A 20,177-nucleotide genomic window follows, 5' to 3' on the forward strand; every position below is an offset into this window, starting at 1 on the left:
TGCTTGACACCAGGCCTACTCTAATGACTCACACATCACTCCCATATATCAGATTTCTTATGACATTTATTCAAATAAACAGTACAGTTTATAATTTGCTAGGATAAAATAACTTGAAACACATAAGAAGCATTTTGGGAGACAATTGCCCAAAGATCTGAAACTAGGGCAAAGGATGTATTTTAACGATGGCTGACACTTTGGTGTCATCTTTCCAACTTGCATCAGTGCCTGGAACGATCATGTCCCCTCCAGCCAATCTTGTGAAGACTGCCACATTGCAGAGACATGAACGAGCATCTACAAACAGAGAGCTTGACAATCAGGGCAGCTGCCACACAGAACGATGCAAAACCTGGAGGGGCACTGACATTTCACTGCTGAAATCTCAACCCATGTACAAAAACAGAAAAACAACAACAAAACAAAGCAAAGCAAAAGAAAAACACTGACTTACGCAAATGTATACCAGCTTTACTAAACACCCCTGCAACCTTTAGAGATTTGCCCTTAAATTTGCATCTCTTCACAGAACACTGAAGTCCGTCTGTGTAGCTTGGTAGCAAGGTTCCGTCTTACTGCAAGGCAATAGATCTCTTCAAAGCGATCGGGCAACTATCGGCCTGTTGAGAAGTTACCTACAAGGGTGACGTAAATGCCTGGTAGAATTTGAGAGTGATCAAGCCCAGTTAGAACTAAAAAAAAAACTGTCAGTACATTCTACCAACCCCTCTCAGTCCCCCCAAGGTGCAAGCAGACTTAACAGGACTAACTCAAGCCACGTCAGGAACGAAAAAAAAAAAAAAAGGAAAAAAGAGTGAATGTCACTCAGTTTGGCTCTTGCAAATAATTATTAATGTCTCTAAAAAGAATTATGATAGCGCAGCAAAGATAAGCGCAGAGGGGCATGGGGCTGGTACGTTCCTACTTCTTACCAGTAAAATCTTTTCCGCTTTTTTTTTTTCCTTTTACCTTGACTGTACTTTCAGTCATTTATCTGATCACCTAAAAGGTTTCTTGGAGTTTCCTTACAGACTAACCTGATGAGGAACTTTTGTCCAGTGATCTGAGCAGACTGATGACGACAGGATGAATGCCTTATTGCCAATGCTTCCAAAGTCCCACTGTTAATGGGAGGTGTAAACGGACTCAACCTAAATGGCAAAAGTACATCTTTTTCAAGATCGGTAAAGAATAAATATTTCAAAATGATGCAAACACGTGCCACTCTTGCTCTTTAACTTCCATGCATATGGACTATTTACAATTTGAAAAAATACAGACTTGCTGTTTTTTGTTCTTTTTGTGTTTTTTTTTCTTCTATTTTCTCCCCCCCTTGAAATGTATTTGCCCCCTTTGCAATCAGCCCATCAATATTCAGCCATCCAAACAAGGATTTCACCAAATATTGCAGACATGGCCAGGACAATTAAAGCTGTGTTGAAAACATTTTTTTTTCACACTTATGGAAAAAAAAAATCAAAAATCAAAGCAGAAAAGATTCACAAAAAAAACAAAAAAAAAACAAAACAAAACAAAAAAAACCAGAAGAAAAGATAGTTCAGAGGAGGGTTACAATACAGGCCAAAAGGATGTATTTGTTTATGATGGATTTTTCTGCTTCCTGTAGACTCCACTCTGTCGCTAACAATACTGTAGTACACTTTCTCTGTATTACTCTACACTTTCTTTAAATATAATTTATTTTAAGATTTTTTTTTTTTGTTAAAGAAATCCAGGAAAAAGAAAAAAAAAATGATGCAAAAGTGGTTGGTTGCCAGAGGAGAGGCGGCAGAAGGCCCGTGCTGCCCTGTTTAATTGCATCAGCGCTCTAGTTTGTCAAGATACTCAATAGTCCGTTGCATTGGGACGTGTCCTCAATCCTCGATGTACTCCCACAGGTCCTTCTCATAGCCTTCATGTACGTGCTGTAGCAGCACTCTTCGCCTGCTCTCACAGTATCTACAGACAAGGGAGAATTTGATAAAGTCCAGCATAGCAGATTTACAGGAAATGAGAGTTCCGGTCAGAGATATACATCCACTCACGGGTACAAATGTCACAATAATTTTAGGCTTTTAATTGCTCATTTGGACAGTTGTTTTCCCTGCAATGACGACGATGTTTCAATAAATAACTTCCAACAAACATTTTAAAAATTATTGAAGCATAAAAGAGGAATAACATGTTCAAATGTATTGCAATCTCATTTGGATGAATTTAACATGGCAAATGGCAGAGCAAACCCAGCCAATCAACAAGGGATAAATCTGGCTTCAAATTAGTTTTTTCCCCATGCATGGACCACGTTTTTAAGCATAATCCATAAGATGTTGTTAGCTTTAGGTCAGAGTCATTACAGAAGGTGGTCTCACCTTGATTACCCCAAACATACTTCCTATTATTGTGGCTACATAGCTCAGTACTTGTCTTGTCTGACAATAAAAAGTTTCCCTAGCAGGAATATTTTGTCATGCAGGAAGTAGAAAACTTCAACCAAGATTAAAGGTGTTGACTTTTCTCTGGTGTCTTGGCCAGAAGCCTCTCAGTCCATACTGATGTTACTCTCTTCTCTTCAAACAGTTACATTGGCGTTTTAGCAGCATCCAGTTTATGATCCTTGCTGGTTCCTGGAATAGTCATGAACTTTGCAAATACTTCCCTTCCGACTGAATGGATAGATTGCATTAGGTGGTTGGTACTTGGACAGACCAGTTGTTGGAACAGGACAATGATCCCAAACATACAACAAAGCTGCCGGAAGGCTTGCATTATGGATTCTGAGTAGCATCAGTGAATCAACTGATTTAAGTACAAATTCTGCTAAGAAAAATGGTTAAAAAAAAATCCACAACGATGCCAGAAATATGTTGACAGTATATATAATTTTGACTGTGAGAATATCCACTATCTTGGGCAGCTAGTTATTTTACAAATCACTTAATACACATGCTACCTAATACTATTTACTCCATACAATAAAGGTTCAAATGTGTAATTAAAAGACAAAGAGTATGTAAACTTCATACAGGAAAAGTACTTCACTTACCTGTACTTATCTTGTACTTTCTGCTTGATGTCCTGCAACGAATCCTGGGAAATATCCCGCTCTAAGTATCCGGAGAGCACCTCAGTGGCATTTTCCAGATCTGCCTGGTTGTTCTGGGGAACAGAAGTAACGGATGTCATCCTCAGTAATACTTTTTAAAAATGTATATCTAGTTCATACCAATAAAGATGGATTTGGGTCTTGTGTGGTTTGGATTTGTGTGACTTTACACTTTGGTGGTTGGCAATTTTAGCAATAAGCAACACTTTCAGCCATCTTACCTCAAAAATAATGGACTGGTTGTTCTTCTTGAGGTAGAAGGCAAAGACGTAAGTGAACATGAGTGTTGAGCGGCACTGGCAGAGCACATCTACAGCCTTCTTCAGGAACTGCACTTCAATCCAAGACATGTTGTGCTGCTGCATCTCCTCCATCTTCTGCTTAACCTGAGCATAGAGCTTGTGCTCAAAGCGCAGACTCTGCATGTGGTTCATGTAGCGGTTGCAGTAGAACAGGTACCTCTGCAAGGCTGCCCTGGAGCGCTGCACACACAGTAAGGTGAACCGGCTTAAACTCACAAACACACCCAAATGCAGGATACTGATAAGTCTGGATTTACCCAACTGAACAGTGTTCACATTTCAAATTTCCTGAACTCTCAGTTATTTTTGCTCAATTTCTGACAAACATTATTGCAGTAAAAATGGAACCTATGAAAATCAGAGATAAACAAGCAAAACAGAAAGGAAAAAAAACAAGACAGAAAAAACATGGAAGGAACGAAGTGGGGGAGGGAGAGAGGGAAAGGAGGAGGCAAAAAAGGCAGATTGACAATTTTTAGACCGTAGGACAAAAACAAAATCTGGAAAATGCAAATGCTTTTCCATACTTATCCTGAACTGAGAAGAACTTAAATGTCATTATTTCCCAAACTGCAAAGAAACTCTGAAAACTGTAAAAGACAAAAACTGTGTGTTGTACCAGCAGCATGAATGTCAGCCTTGGAATCTCTGCAGGTGTTTCATAAAATACATTTTGTTACAAACTATAAAATCCTAATAGTACTTGCTTACCATAATAGTCTGTGAAAATTAAACAATGCAGGAGTAAAACAAAGAATAATTCTGCACCAAAACATGAATTACATCGATACATTTATGTAATAAACCTTTCTAAGTTACCATATGTTTCACATTTTTTGAGTGCAAATGTAGATTTAATTACCTCTTGAGCATCTCTGGCTGCCTTGGCATCGTCTTCATTATAGCGGTTGCAGTTGTACCTGTAAGGTCAAACAGGTCAGTGGTGTTTACAGAGTGTTTCAGACAGACCTCTGGACATTTTTATTATCAAGGTTTGAACACAAAGGTGAGTGTGTGAGAGAAGCCAGAATATTTCAGATTCTGTACACTTTGTACTGAGACTGCCGAATGTGTCTAATGAATGATACGCCGTTACAAAAACCAATGACCAAATATGTACCAGTTGCGGTTTCACATCTGGAAACATTTAAATGTATTCATTTTCTACTGTCTTACTGGGAGTCGCATTTAGTTTATTTGCTTGAAAGCAACATTTTTTTGCATAAAAAGTAACATGGGAAAAAAAAATAAGCCTTTAATTCTCACCAGGCAGAGCCATGAGGTTCCCATGGACCCAGGCAGACCCAACAGAACTCTGCTTTGCAGTTCTGGTTGCGACAGACCATGTGGTTGCAGCCACCGTCCTTCTCAATGGTCACGTGACATTTTGGACACTCCTGTGGAGTTAAGGTGAACATTGAGTTCTGTTGTTAGACTGAAAAACAAAAAAAATCTAATTTTATGCATATCAGGGAGTCTGATGAATTTTATACCTTGGTATTTGCTGCAATCCAGTTGGAAGTCTCACTGTCGTCGTCACATTTCTTAATCCATTTTCTCAGCCACTAAAAAAAACAACAACAGAAAAACATTGAAAAAGGAATAATATTGCTTCCCATAACTGCCAGAATCCTACATATTTTCGTGTTTCCATTCAGCTTACCTTACACTTCACGGGATCATGCCAGTTCTCTCCACAGTTGAAACTGTAATAACAGCACGCAAGTCAACCCAACCTCAAATAACATGCAGAAAACCTGCTTTCTGTGAGAGTTTGCTGATCTTACCAGAACTGACGGCCGCACTTGCATCTCACTGGCTTGGCATCTGGATACTGGACTTTGACAACGTGATGGCAGTCCGGTGCAGGGCACCACTTTAACAGTCGATTGCACTTTAACGAGTAATAAGAAACATGTCTTTTTAATTTTTTCAGTTGTAGATGCAGATTGTCAATTACATTCTAACTTTTCTCACAGCACTCTACAGAGGATAGATCTTTGCTTAGGTACGTAGAGCTCTGCGTAAACACAGCCGTGCAGTTATCTAGCACAATGAAGATTTACAAGTTTATTTATCGAAGAGAAAAACAAAACATGCATACAGAATGTAAATGCTGAAGAATTTACATAGAAGTATCATGTGATTGCAATAGGTAACATTTTCCCCAGTCAAGTTTAGGTCTTGACACATTTGTTTGTGCTCATAAGGTGAGAAGGGTTAAATAATTCTACATTTACTTTTAAGCTAACCAAACTCTTAAATATATGTGTGGGCTCACCACTTATTACTTGTTGACCTACATTCTCCTTAAGCAGTGTGTAGTAGAACTGTTCTTACTGCGTGCTAAACTGACATACATGCAGCTCTACAGACGTGTCATAATTAAAGATCTAGTTTTTTCAGGTCTCTTCTTCTCAGATTCAGAGGATTTTAACCTGAAAGTCGAACCGCAAAGCTCAGCATAAACGTTTTTCAATTTCCTGTCAAGCAACCAAGCTTACCTCTACAAAACTATTCGTGATTAAATGCTGGTACTTCAACTTTACTTTTGAATCTGTTATGAGGCGCCTGTGGAAACATTGAAAATCAATTATTAACTGTCATTAGAAAACAAAAACATAAGTTAAATACACACACACACACGTACATATATATATAAATTTGCAAGCAAACATTTTTGTATTTGCTTTCTAAGACCTTAGCGTATAAGTTATACAGTAAATATAATGATCGTTTTCCCCTCTTGCAGAAATGGTTGCACTGTTGATTAATAATTTTACATTTAAAGTGACACAAAAAAGATCTGGACGCGTGGCATCATTAAAAGATCTGGAGATCCACCAAAATCAACTCATGAATCACTGAAAGACTCAAGATGAGGGGAAAAATATCTTTTTCAGAAAAAAAAAAACATTTTAGAGTTTACAGCAGGCAAAACACAGATGATAACACACTTCAACGATCCTCACTAAAAAACAAGTTGGATTAAAATACATTGTAGAATATAATATTTGATATGTATAATAATTATGTAAAAACTACCTTGCTGATTTTAAAATTGGGATGAATCAGAGTAACTTTACACTGAGCATCACAAAACTGTTTTTAGTGAAAGACTATCAGCGTCATCTTCTGCCAAATATGATGATCATTACAGACCCAAAATAAAACAAATACAGGCACAAACATACTTACATGACTGTGTTGTCATCAACCAAAATGTCACAACTATGAGCAGGACAAGAAATCGTCTGAGAAGAAAGCATAAAAGGAAAATCATCAGTTGGTTATTGGAAAAAAAATAAAGGTCATTTCAGACATCGAGAGTGACACCAAATGTAACAACAGTGCTGACTTATATTCCAAAAGCAATAAAACAATGATAAGCTTTTAGTAAAATATTTATATATGATGCACCAATAAATCTGTCAGACATAAGAATTGGACAATTTTCTATTGGTTGGCTTTAACTAGTGATTGGTGGATCAAACACAGAAAAAAAAAATCTATTAAATGCAGAACATTTAATAGATTTAACGTTCTGCATTTAATAGATTAATAGGGACTTTTATGGAATAAAAGTCCCTCCACACGGGTTAGGTATATATACTTGGTTCCATTAAATAGGGAAAATCTCGTCAGTCCTTTATTTTCTGTTTGGTTCAGAACTATTGCCTTCATCAAAGAAGCTGTGCTATATTTTCTTTTCTCTTTTATGCTTTTTAGTCCTTAGAAACAAAAAGCAAAACTGATGAAAATCGGAGTCATTGCATCAGGCATACTAAAAATTTAGAAATTATTTAGTAAAAAACTAAAGATAAAATTGTTACTGGCAAGAAAAGCCTAATAAGTGCATCTCCACAAATGAATCTTGAAATGTACCTGTCCCATTCCTTCCTCTATGATTTTGGTAGTCAAATAATCTCCCCAGCACTGCATGCAGAACTTGTGTCCACACTCCAGACCGGTAAAGTACTGAAACAAACATCATACAACAGTTTAAACATACAACCCTCATCATCAATATTAACTTTTCAAATAACAGACAATAAAATGACTTGGGAATAATGTGTGTTCATGACTAATACAACAATGTTCAATGCAAATTTTATTTCCAGAATATTTTTTTCCTTAGTAAAACCCAATCTAAATTTATTCTTACCTTGCTAAACGAAAGTACAAAGGAAGGAATATTTGAATATCTTCAAGTGAGGGTGTTGCCCTTCAGTGTTGAGTAATTTTACTTTTTTTAAGAAATAGTACAAAGTTCAGCTAACACCAATTTGGACAATTTGTTCTTATTCATAATAAACCATTAAAAATTACACAAACATTGTAAAGAAGATTTAAATGCAATCCACTGTAAGGAAACGGCTAATAACTGAAGAAATAAACATGCATAAAAACTGGAGTAAAACAGTTTTATTCCATACATAGAGCTGCAACAAGTCAGTGTATGGGAGGAGAGAACACATTGACTCACTTTCTGCTACTGTTTGAGTCAGTCAGCACTTATTGCGGTTTATTTCAGAAGACCAGCCCTTTTCAAAGACTAAGCACATTTTTGACCTGTTGCCAAAGAAAGTCTCAGGAATCTTCCTTGAATGTTTAACATCACTGATGTATTTTTTTTCTTTTTTTTTTTCTAATTTTAAACGAGAGCACATTGCCACACTGACACATTTAATGCAGGGATGATTAGCATCAATTTAAAAAAATCTAAACAAAATCTCAACAAGAAAATGTTCTTGGAGGGTGTTACAGTTAAATAAATTCTTGCTTTACTGCCATCCAATCTGATGAAACTGATTAGGATTACTTTACTGTGATTTTCAGCCCTCCTCTTTATATGAGAAACCTCAAATAAGCTTGCCAATTTAACAGAATGTTTCTTTGTGCTCTTCATGGAGTAGCAGTAGAAGTTTGTCAAGCTGATTTAGCAGGTTAATTTGTGAAGCAAGCTGCTTGGGAAGAGACAGCCAATTGGCTGCTTTACAGATGGGCTGCTTGTAGCTCCAAAATTATAATTTTTAAAAACTGTATCAGCTTAAGGTTGAAACTGACAGTCCTTTAGTTTACACAGATGACAACCAGGCATGTCAACGACATAGATGGTTGGTTTAATTTGGTTCTATGTGCTAAGTACTAAAAAGTATGCTGTCCAGGGCACTACAGAGAAAAGACAACATGTTTGATGGTACCAAAATAAATCACTGTGGTCCTTTGATACTCCCCAACACCATCATATCTTATTTTCTTTGGGCAATTTAAATATAAAACAATGTAATGACATCAATCATGGTCTGCTAAACAGCTTAAAAACTTGAAAACCTCATATTAGTAAGAAAGTACCTTTTAGAATCTACAGATGCTTTCAAATCTGGAACAATTAGCAACCTAAGAACCCAAAGAAAAAAAGCAGTAATCATAAAATAAAATGGTTGATCGATAACCTTTAACTTTATGTTTTAAGTTTTTTTGGTATCCAATTCCAGATTTATGTTTTGTAATTTCAAGAGGTGCTTTCAAGCTTTTCTGAAAATCAATTTCTGGATGAAATTTACATATTTTTTCTTCTTGGCTATGCTACTTCTCCCTGTAATACTGAGATGTTACATTATGAAAGAAAATTTGCCTTAATTCTCTAAAAAAAAAACAAAAAAAAAAACTGTAAGGTTAGGGAATAAATTTTTAAATAGGATATTTAACATAATTCCCATCTACAGCTGAAAATCCAGCTCGTCCGGCATAACGCTGATCTAACCATGTAACTCACCGAATTGGGGAAGTTTAGGTAGCAGATCTGACAAGGCATGTCTTGTGCCGATGATCTAGTGTTGATTGGAGGACGGATCCGAGGCTTCTTGCTGGGGTTGATGACATGACACTCAGAGAAAAGCTTGTCGAGGTTTCCATCAAAGTATCTGTAATATTTACGCAAACAAAAGGCAGAGTTAAGAAGCATGTAAACATTCAAGATCCAAGAAGACCTGGCCTGGCTACTGCAATCCTATGCAATTCTGCTCAGTTCTCATGTCCCTTCAGTGTTCTGTCTGGGATTTCTCCCGCTGAGCTTGATTTCTCTGGTTGAATTCCAACCAGGCTAATCATCAAACAGAGGGAGGATTTGTGAGCAATAATATTGATTTTCTGTGCCGTTTCAGGCTGACTGTAGTTTAGCAATAGCAGCAGAAGAAGTGAATGAAGCTGTTCACTCCATGTTGGCCACTCTTCCAAATACTGAATTAACATTAACAGTCATCTTCTTCAACTTGTCACTTCTCTCTTCACAGTGAGGGATGGTTGTTTACAGCACACGCAATTTCTGGTAAGCTTCATACTGTCAAACTGACACATTAGATACATGACGATCAAACGTCAGCGATTGGGTAGATCTTAAAATTTCAAAAAAGTCCACATCTTTAGCAAGCAATTGTTGTTCAACAGCTGAGGGTCCAGACCTCATGTACAAAGTAAATAGCATAGAGCAAGGGATTGGCCTTTACCAGGCCGAGGATATGCCTCTGTTATTATTATTTTTGGCTAAGTACCAATTAATAGTAGTACTAATAGTACCAATTAAAATTACATCACCAAATGGTCAACATAATCCAGAGTTTCCTACCTTTCCATAAGCTTTTCTTTATCCCAGTTGAAATGGCTGAGGAGAATGCGTGTTATTGTTGCAGGGTTCTAGAAGGGAAAAATGTGAGAAATTAAAATTCCAATTTACATTTAGCTATTGTTCAAGGAGGTGATGTCATTTCACAATATCAAAGATTAATATTTCTAAAACTGCTTTATCAAATTCCCTGTTTAATACAATCATAGGTTAACAACTTAACTTCCCCCCCAATATGCTTACAAGTTATCCAATGGGTCCACTTTTATAAGGGGACCCGTTGATCTTTATCAAAGTTTGTTTTATTTCTATTCAAACTGCAGTTGCTTTGTCAAACATAGAGAGCAGTTTGTAGGCAAAAATATGCACAGAGAAGCAGCAATGTGACTTAAAAATAAGTCCAAAGGTTGTTTCTTCGACTTTTTAATGTCATCATTTTGCTCAGGAGGGAGCAAGGATCGTTATTTTGCCCGGGTTTGTGTCTTATGTAAATCCAGAGAGTTATCCTGAGTCTACTGTCTTTATAGTACCAGGTAGGGACAATGGCAACTTTGTTGCAGGTTGAATTCTGTTCATTCAGTAAGCACTCAGTGGCTCTCACATGTCTCTGCCTTTCGAATAACAGCTTCTGAAAACCAAACAAAAAGTCCATTCTGACACAACAGACTAGGATTAATGATCAAGGAAGCGTCATGTGAAACCAGTGGGCAATCTAAAACAAAGATAGTCTCATCTCCTCATGAATCAACTACAAACTTCATGTGATCAATACATCGCCAAAAAAGAAAAAGTATTTCATGAAGCACAACATCTGTGGGAAAAACTACTACACTGACTTAAACTGTAAAATGAGTCAGCTCAATTAACTTTTTACTGTTTTTTCCTGTTTCCACATTTTACAATCAGTAAAATTCACAGTTTGAGAACATTAGTGTATCCACAAGTGTATAAAATTATTAAAATGGCTAACTAAATGTGTGTGTGTTTTTTTTTTAAATCTAATTTATCTCAGTATTTGGGGGAGATAAAACCATTACAATTCTGCTTCCGTAATGGACAACTGTTTTACTTGTAATTAATCCTGTGCTACTTTTCAACATGATCACATTCAACCATTTGGATATGGGGTTGACTTGATGCATTATCATGGAGAGAATACTTTGACTTTTTAAACCAACATTAACATGTAAGCTTAGTAAAGTGTCTGAACTGTCTTTACACACCAAAAAAATGCACTGATTTGGCTAAAACGTCAGGCATAATGACAACTACTAAGGTTATGTTCACACAGCAGCCTGAAGTGATCCAAATAAGATTTTTTTTGCCCTTATGCAACCTGTATCTGATATTTCCATGACAGTCCGAACAACACAGGTCAGATTTTTACATATGCCACATAAGCTAGTTGCATAAGTGGTCCTAAATCTGATATGTATTAATCTTTTCAAATGTGACCTGCGTCTGTACGGCCAGGTCGGATTCCTGTACGTAACTGATTCTCGATAAATGTCACTGCTGTGCATCCTAACACAAATGAGCGGAGAGAAAAACAACAACCGATAATGAGCATCAAGTTGTTGATGTGCTGGCTCTGGTTGGACAACAACTTTAAAATCATAAAATATGCTCCACCATTACCATTCATGTTTACTTCCGCAAACACTGAGAACATTGCTCCTACGTCCTCTACTGTGCATGCGGTTTAGGTTTGCTGTTTACTTTAGGAAATCACATACAAGTCACATATATTTGGAAATATGAACTACCATGCAAAAACAAAATAAAACAAAAAGAAAAACATCAGGTTTCACAAAAAATTGGAATTGAACACTGAGGCCTGCAGTGTGAACGTAGCCTAAAATGCCTGAAGATGAAAGTTTTATTTAAAAAAAGTAAAACAACTCATTTGAAAAATATCTTGCAATTTGACTGCATTGAAAGTTTTTCTTTATTTTGAAATAGGTTTGTGACTGGCAAGTTACACACTTAGTAAACAACAAGGAAAAATTGTGTAAAAATAAAACTTAGCTGGAAAGATTGGGCAATATCAACTTTAACTAAGTACTAGACATACCTTTGATACTGAAAATCCAAAAGACTTTTGAAAATGACATATATATGGAGATACGTATTTATTTAATTATGTAGAACAATAGTCACAAAAACACTAGGCTACCACTTATAATTTAAGTTTACATTGTTTTTGAAAAACTTTGTATTCCACCCTATATCCGCCAGGTACTAAAACTTTACTTTTATGAGAGCTTATGACCTTATCATATGACCTTATGATTAAACCAGCATAATTGAGCAAACTCCTGCTGGGAAATATTGTTTATTTGAGTCACATTCCCACATTTGCTTAAAACACCCTATAAAGAATATTATTGGAAATTGCTGTAAAATCTGTCATTTTCAGAAACGGCACTAACGATTCTCATGGTGTCTACGAAATGAGCCATTGATGGTAGAACATATTCCACTGTGGATGGCACTATTTCCTACCCCAAAAGGTTAAATATGAAAACAACCAAAACTGCAAGAATATAGGATAGCAAAGTTATTAAATTACCAGAATCCTAAAGTGAATTAACAGGAAACAGATCTAAGCAGCACAAAGTCAGAATTAAATTATCAAGTGCAACAAAAACAACAACAGGTTCAATCACTGACTTTATCCTGGTTTGATTTTGATAACCACAAAAACATCAAATTAAGTTTTTCAGGTATAAGACATCTGAACCCAAATTAACTGGAGCATATCCAAAGATCCTCTTTTTTTGTAAGTGTTTTGAACAAAGTATTTAAGAATGAGATTCAACAATCTCTCAAACAAAAGTTGAGACTTAATCTTCTTAACTATTAACTTTACTATCAACTTAACCATTTATGTAATGGGTGGTCCCTGAAGAACCTTGCAGGATTTTAAATGTAACTCAAAATCTATCTACCTGAGGTATTTTTGTATTTCTTTCCATTAGCTTTTTTTATTGTGTAATTCAAAGCAATTACACTGACACACGAAGAACTTCCAACAATGCCAGACTTCAAACAACCTACAAAACTAAATTAGGTATACTTGTATATTATTACTATTCAAAAACACAGAACCACAGTCAGTTTTTTAAAATTGTAACAAGTTCAAAGCAACCGTTTTGTATGGGAAGAATTGATATATTTTCGACTTTCAAGCGTCTTCGAAGTCATATTTCTGAATGATGGTTCATGCTATATCACAGAAAACTAATTGCTAACTTAATAGGACCATTTTTGTTTTTTTATTCTGTCTACGAGAGAGGAAATGGAGGCCTCAGTTGGCTCTGTGCTACACCGTACATCTCTGACAAGCTATTGCGAATAGAATCAGTTGTTAAGTCAAAAAGCTTATTAAAATTCAGTTCTTAAACAGTATTTCATCATATCGAAGTTCGGACAAAATGCTTGGTCGCTATTCTGTAACTAACATATCTTGTCATTTGCTACATTGCACAATGTCCAACTAGCCTTTGGACAAACGTCAAAATACGTTAACGGTAGTTTAGTAGCACTATATTCATAGAAGTCAAACTTGAACTGATTAGTTAACTTTCAACCGTTCTGTCGTCAAAAGTCACACCTAACGTACACCAAGTCAACAACCAAAGACGTTGAGCTTTTTCAGAATAGTGCTGCTAGCATAGCTAAAGAAGATGGCTAAGTAGCAAGAAAGCTAACATTAGCTTAGCAAAGGTAGCTGCCAACTTCTCAATGGAGATTAGACTACTTCCTGTAACAAAACTTCTGTTTAAATGTATATATTTAGTGACATTTCAACATATCCACATTCATTCTAAATACACACTAATAACAAAAACTTACCATCGTTAAAAACGAATTTCAACACGTGTTAGTCTTGTGAAACTGTCACCTTCCAGTAAGTTAACTACTCCTACAAGGCTAGCCGATAAGCTAACGTCCGTGGCCTGTAAACGCTTGATAAAATCCTGGACCCCGGTCTTTCCTGACGATGGTATACCAAAATACCTACCTGTATGACCTCGTTGACCTCCCTGATACACTCCACCATATGCTGGAGGATCTGCTCGGCAGTCAAAACCTCGAAACGATAGTCCTCCTCCTCTTCTTCACCAGGACCGTGACCACCTACACCAGTCTCGCCACCCTCGTCTCGCTCCCCGCCGGCCACCACAGGATCGACCAACTCCACCTCACCGATATCCAGGGTGTCGTCCTCGGGCTCCACTTCGCCGCTGTCCTCGCTACATTCGTCTTCGTCGTCGTATTCATAGTTATAGCCCTCGTCTGAGTCCATTCCTAGGGTGTTTACCGGCTTACGACGAGCACACCTTGAGGTCGAAAGCGCCAGATGTAGATTGCGGAACAATACGAAAACCAAAATTATCCGAGCCTGTTTTTCAGCTGCAGCGAAAATAACAACAAAACGTCGCCGCTGCTAAGCCAACAAAGAGAGGCAGCGTCACCAACTGACGACGGCCTTACGTCAGACAAACTAGAAAATAAAATGTGAAAAGAAATTTAATGTCTTTCTTTATCAATGTCGAACCTGGGTTAGCCAAACAGTATAATAAGTAAGTAAAATTTGTTCCCAATGTTGGCAATATCTCACTCGCACACTTAATGTTAAAAAAAAAAAAACCTCTACATTTGTGTTTTAAACCTCACGATTGTGTCCCAATAAAATTTTAATGGTAACATTTCAGTAAACCACCCTAATGTGTAATAGGTTTGACTTTTACTTTTGTTTCTATGCCCAAGCTTCAATAAATAAACTGATAAATAAATAACTAATGCATAGTGCAGAATGGACTTAATCTTCTCTTATAAATCCTTCTAGCATATCATTACTATTACTTGGCCAAAAATAAATATTTTGTTTATTTATTTATTTGTGTATTTGTTAAATGACCTTCTTAGTTGTGAATAGGCCAATAGTATAATAAAACTCCTGAACTTTTAAGGCTTTGTGTGTTGATGGCCCCCATTTAGACGCCCCTTTGAAAATGTTGGCAAGGCACCCCTGGTAGTAGTAGTACTGCTATTATCATGTATATTAGTAGGCATAGTGGTAAGCTGCCTGTTGTTTACCTCACCTGACTACATGCCCTTATGCACCTGACTAACTCAGTTGGGCAGAAGGTGAAAAGTCGAATATGAAAGTCATGTGCTCAGTAAATCCTGGACACTGCACTCTGATAAAATATATTTTCCTACTACTGATCATAATTCATCTCGGCTTAAACACAGCAGAGAGTGTGTGGCCACTGCCACAAATAGTTATCCCCTCTCCAGAGAGATACCAACTGAAGCCCCAATCTTTCAGTTTTGGATATAGAAGAAACTTGGATACAAAGCACAGCTGTTCTGTTCTGGACGCAGCATTCAAGAGATATTTTTCCATTTTATTTCCAGGATACACTTATGGTGAGTGTACATAAGAAAATATACATTTTTCACTTTATTTGCATTTAGAAGCCAACTTGATCACTTTTAGCATAGCTACACAATTATTATTTTTAAATTTTAAAACAACTCACTGTCGGTAAATAACCCTTATGTGTTTTATCATGAACCTAATAGAAGACATTCTGGTGATAACATATTTAAAACGGTGAATTGCTTAGTAGTTTTGTTATGAACGTTTTGTTTGTCGTTGTGCCTTTTAAAGTAGATGAATGGGTTTTGTAGAAACAGCAGCTCAGTCAAAGCCTGTTACCACAAACACATTCAATGACAATGGGCCATGCCTATACAGCTTTACCCTCGTGTTGTCTAACAGTACAATACTTTGGTTGGAACATTTGTACATTTTAGTAAAATGTCATTTATCTATATTTGCACTCATTTTTCACAGGGAACGATACTTTACAACTCAGTGAGAATGAGGTATTCACTCTCACAATTAGTCTTGACCGTCATGACTGCCAGGGTTACCCAAACCAAGACTCTTCAGAGAGATGTAAGAATAAACATGCATAAAGAGGTATTAAATTTACAAAATCCAAATGGTAAAAGCTATCACTGAGAATTTTTCCCATTTGTGTTTTAGACAAATTGAGTGTCTTTGCTGGGCAAGCATCTCTGAATGCAGAAACTGTGTGGGGTTCTCTAAGAGGTAATTGCTATCACTGTATTTTTAAAGAATTAGAAAGTACCTTATTAAAATGAACATAATGGCAGTTAACTAATGTTATCAATAACTATTATTGATAACAGTTATCAATAATAGTTGATTCTGTTGGTGAAACACAACAGAATTTCAGTTTTTTTTCTTACCAAGTCCAGGATCAGAGACTGGATAGGTTATGGGTTTCAACTAGAGTATTGTTCCAAGTAAAAAAACAAACAGATTAAAGTGACAAATTAGAGCTACTAAAGACTTTTTAAAACGAAACCCCCAACTTGTTTATTGCTGAACAAGTCGTATTGGCATCAAAAGTAACCCATCTTTCTCAGCCCTAGCTTAATATGACTATATATGTGACTACATGATGTCTGCATTCAAAACAAATTTAATCAACAAACCTAATATTTAGGGTAAAGAAATAACTCAGTACTTTTTTGAATGTGAATGTCCATCTTATATGAATATTTAAATAAGAGTTTTTAATGTGTGTTTTTTTTCTGATCAAGCACAGGTCTAGAAACCTTCAGCCAGTTGGTGTATCAAGATGATTTTGGCTCAGTAAGTCAAAGTTTCTCAAATACTAAAGCTCAAGTTTATAAATGATATCCATCATTAAGCAATGATGACTTAGCTTTTAGTTATTCGTTTTTATGTATTTTTTGTTTTTCAGTATTATGTTAACAAGACTGAGATTGAGGACTACCCACAATTTAACTACAGAGGAATTTTACTGGACACTTCACGCCACTACTTACCAGTGCAGGCCATTTTAAAAACTCTGGTAACAATCATGCGTCATCTTAGCCCGTATTTCTGTTCAATTGATCATACATGGCCTTTTTGTTTTTCTTTTCTAGGATGCAATGGCCTACAGTAAGTTTAATGTATTTCATTGGCACCTTGTTGATGATCCATCATTCCCTTACCAAAGCCAAAAATTCCCAGACCTTTCCAATAAGGTATGTGATTTGGAACAGCTATTAAGTTGTATTTAAAGACAATGTATTTTAAGAAAAAAAATGAAATAAGCATTAAACCACACTCAATTATGGATTTCCATAGTGAATATTTATGGCCCCCTGCTTCTTTAAGTCACGAGTGCTGGGAAGTTGCCTCCTCCCTAAAACCAAAAACTTCTGGCTCTGATACAGGGGGCTTTCCATCCAGTGACTCACATCTACACACAGTCAGATGTGAGAAGGGTGATCTCATATGCCAGGATGCGAGGAATAAGAGTCCTTCCGGAGTTTGATTCGCCAGGCCACACAAAATCTTGGGGAAAAGGTACAATTTCAAAGCAAAATAAAGAACATTTAAAACAAACAAGCAGTGAACCAGTCCTCCAGCTCTCATTCGTGAATGTTGTGGTGGTATGTTTTTGTAGCACAAAGCCTTGATAAGTATTGTGTGTTCACACTGAAGGTCTCGGTTTTTAAACCTTAAACCACACAAAATACTCTAAAAGTGCTAAAAATAAAATCAAGTCAATATTTAGTATGTGCATTGGTTTGCTCCACCAGCCATTTAATGTGATAACTATTTATTTTATGTATATATGTATGTATATGTATATATATTTACTAAAGGATTTATGTCTCAGGTCAGTCTGAGTTGTTGACTCCATGCTACAGAGGGGGCACTCCGTCAGGGACTTTTGGACCTGTTAATCCAACACTACCCTCCACATATCAGTTCATGGCGTCACTTTTGAAGGAAGTGGCCTCTGTGTTTCCTGACCCCTATATCCACTTAGGAGGAGATGAGGTCGACTTTTCTTGCTGGTAAGTTTGAAAATTGAAAGTAAGTCAATGTGAAGAAGAGAAACACAAACATAATATTCAACTGAAGTAGTTTTCAGCTGTCAAAAAAGCTGCAAGTCATCACTGAGTGTAACAACACGAAAGTAAATACTTCCCACTGCTTTTTTGTAGGAGATCAAATCCTTACATTCGTGCATTCATGCACAAGATGGGTTTTGGATTGGACTTTTCTAAACTGGAAGCATTCTACATTGAAAAGTAAGGCAATAGAAGAGAGATTTTGGGTTGAAGCCTACATGCAAATCAAATCTATAAAAAAGATTAATATGTCCACTTTTATTAACAGAATTGTGAACATCACATCAGTACTCAGGAAGACATCCATTGTGTGGCAGGATGTTTTTGACTACCATGAACGAGTAAGGATGCGGCAACAGATATATGTACTGTTGATTGAAAATGACACGTTTGTGTCACAGAATGTCTTTAGAAGTTCATAATTTATAATCCAAAATTAGCTAAAAAAAATAAATCCATTATCTGTACCCATGTAATCCTTGCCAGACTGTGGGGGGGCGGAGGGGCTGGTGCTGGTGCTTATCTTTTGCAGTTATTGGGCGAGTTACTGGAAGGCGATAATTTTATTTGACATTCATGCACAGTGTATGTAGAGTTTTGAAAAGTTGAAATCCCCTTTGACTGAAATGGTACCACAATGTTCTGGATATTTGATTGAATTGTAAATGTGATCATATTACAGTGGTCAAAATAAAAGTAAAGAATTCAGTTTCTCAATGACTGTCATACAAACAACAGCGGCTATTATTTTTCAAGGTAAAAGATGAAGGACGCCATACAAGTGTGGATGATGTGGAAGGCAATGTACCACTGAAACTGTGTGTATATATAATGTTGAGTTGTTTTGTGTTGCAGCGCAAGTTTTTGTCAGTGGTGGAGGTATGGAAACAGGGCTGTTACCTTTGTGAAGTACGCAGGGTTGTTAAAGCTGGACTCAGGGTGATTCTGGCCTCTCCATGGTATCTGGACCAGCCTGGACCCACACACAACTGGGCCCGCTACTATAATGTGTGGCCACTAGCCTTCAAGGGTTAGTGAAAAACAAACAAACAAACAAACAAACAAACAAACAAACAAACAAACAAAAAACAGATGTGCTGTGAGTTGTTCAGGTTGTGAAAATAGTTCTCAATTTCAGACAACCAATTTCTTCACTGACGTTCCATTGATTGTCAAACCACCAGGTGGCAGCAAATCCCAAATTTTATAGAACAAAAAATAGACTTTTGTGAACTCATTTGTCATTATTTATTCAGTCTCAAGAGTAAGAATCTTTTATTTTCATTTTTATTTTTTTTATCTGACCAGGTACTGAGAAGCAGAAGAGTTTAGTGATCGGAGGAGAAGTCTGTCTGTGGGGGGAATATGTAGACGCTACCAACCTATCCCCACGTCTCTGGTGTGTAAGACCCAAACATCTCTTCAAAGATAAAATATTATTGAAAAATGTGCTTGCTTGACAAGAATGTCTTTAATGCTTGTCTTTAATAATCAAAATGAACAGGCCAAGAGCAAGTGCTGCTGCTGAGAGACTTTGGAGCAATGAAAGGCAAACCTCCTGTGTTGAAAGAGCATTTCCACGACTACAGGAGTTTCGATGCAAGCTCCTGAGGTACTTTAGCATGTCCGCCTTTATACCACTTACTGCTGGCCCCTTCAGCAAGGCACTACCATGCTTTTTATAATGTCTGCCTGTTACATTCTCTTGTTTCTGCTTCACTTCCTGTTTAGACGTGGAATCCAAGCTGAACCTCTTTATGTGGGCCACTGCAAACATGAGTATCAAAGTGGTTAAAGGATGATTTTGCATTCAACCTTTTTAATCATTTGTAAAAAGAGAAGATAAAAAAAGAAAGAGATGAAAGAAAATACAAGGAAAATGCGATACTTGACACATTATTTTTTGGGTACCCAATTTTACATAAAAAATGCAAAGGTATTGTTTAGCTTTTTTGAAATTTACTAATGTTATTTCTTGAACTACAATAAAATACAGTGTGCAGATCATGTAAGCTTTTTGTCCCTATTGTGTTCTTTCTAATTAAATTTAATTCCCTCTTCAATTCTATAAAAAATAATGGGACGTCAATTTCCTAGAGAACCTTTTAGCTTATACAAAATGCATCAGTTTTTAAAGTATAAAAGAATTAAGGTTAAA

At 36.6% G+C, this 20,177-nt stretch overlaps 2 protein-coding genes across 2 annotated transcripts; one reads left to right on the forward strand and one right to left on the reverse strand.

Annotated features, from left to right (window-relative positions):
• Positions 1-48: 48 nt before the first annotated feature.
• On the reverse strand, positions 49-14,732 carry arih1 (ariadne ubiquitin-conjugating enzyme E2 binding protein homolog 1 (Drosophila)). The gene is made up of 14 exons (XM_015002520.2): positions 14,064-14,732; positions 10,040-10,107; positions 9,191-9,338; positions 7,297-7,389; positions 6,610-6,665; positions 5,916-5,982; positions 5,199-5,305; positions 5,075-5,117; positions 4,905-4,976; positions 4,678-4,808; positions 4,274-4,331; positions 3,331-3,591; positions 3,050-3,162; positions 49-1,962 (listed from the first exon to the last, which is right to left on the reverse strand). The coding sequence occupies exons 1-14, from the start codon at positions 14,346-14,348 to the stop codon at positions 1,878-1,880; spliced, it is 1,587 nt and encodes a 528-aa protein (XP_014858006.1). The 5' UTR covers positions 14,349-14,732; the 3' UTR covers positions 49-1,877.
• hexa (hexosaminidase A (alpha polypeptide)) lies at positions 14,592-20,138 on the forward strand. The gene is made up of 15 exons (XM_088006723.1): positions 14,592-14,604; positions 15,347-15,484; positions 15,909-16,013; positions 16,104-16,169; positions 16,693-16,739; positions 16,852-16,962; positions 17,039-17,140; positions 17,333-17,465; positions 17,782-17,962; positions 18,113-18,199; positions 18,288-18,360; positions 18,875-19,049; positions 19,328-19,418; positions 19,524-19,631; positions 19,751-20,138. The coding sequence occupies exons 1-15, from the start codon at positions 14,592-14,594 to the stop codon at positions 19,812-19,814; spliced, it is 1,494 nt and encodes a 497-aa protein (XP_087862849.1). The 3' UTR covers positions 19,815-20,138.
• Positions 20,139-20,177: the final 39 nt, after the last annotated feature.

Source organism: Poecilia mexicana, unplaced genomic scaffold, assembly GCF_051168715.1.
Source record: "Poecilia mexicana isolate PSO_F unplaced genomic scaffold, ASM5116871v1 scaffold_6, whole genome shotgun sequence".
NCBI lineage: Eukaryota > Metazoa > Chordata > Actinopteri > Cyprinodontiformes > Poeciliidae > Poecilia > Poecilia mexicana.

Coding starts and splice junctions, on each gene's coding strand:
- arih1 (XM_015002520.2), bottom strand. CDS start 14,348: ATGGACTCAGACGAGGGCTATAACTATGAATACGACGACGAAGACGAA. Junction 4,809..4,904: donor GGATTGCAGCAAATACCAAG/GTATAAAATTCA, acceptor TTAACTCCACAG/GAGTGTCCAAAATGTCACGT. Junction 3,163..3,330: donor ACCAGTCCATTATTTTTGAG/GTAAGATGGCTG, acceptor TCTGTTCCCCAG/AACAACCAGGCAGATCTGGA.
- hexa (XM_088006723.1), top strand. Junction 17,963..18,112: donor GAGGTCGACTTTTCTTGCTG/GTAAGTTTGAAA, acceptor GCTTTTTTGTAG/GAGATCAAATCCTTACATTC. Junction 18,200..18,287: donor GAAGCATTCTACATTGAAAA/GTAAGGCAATAG, acceptor TTTTATTAACAG/AATTGTGAACATCACATCAG.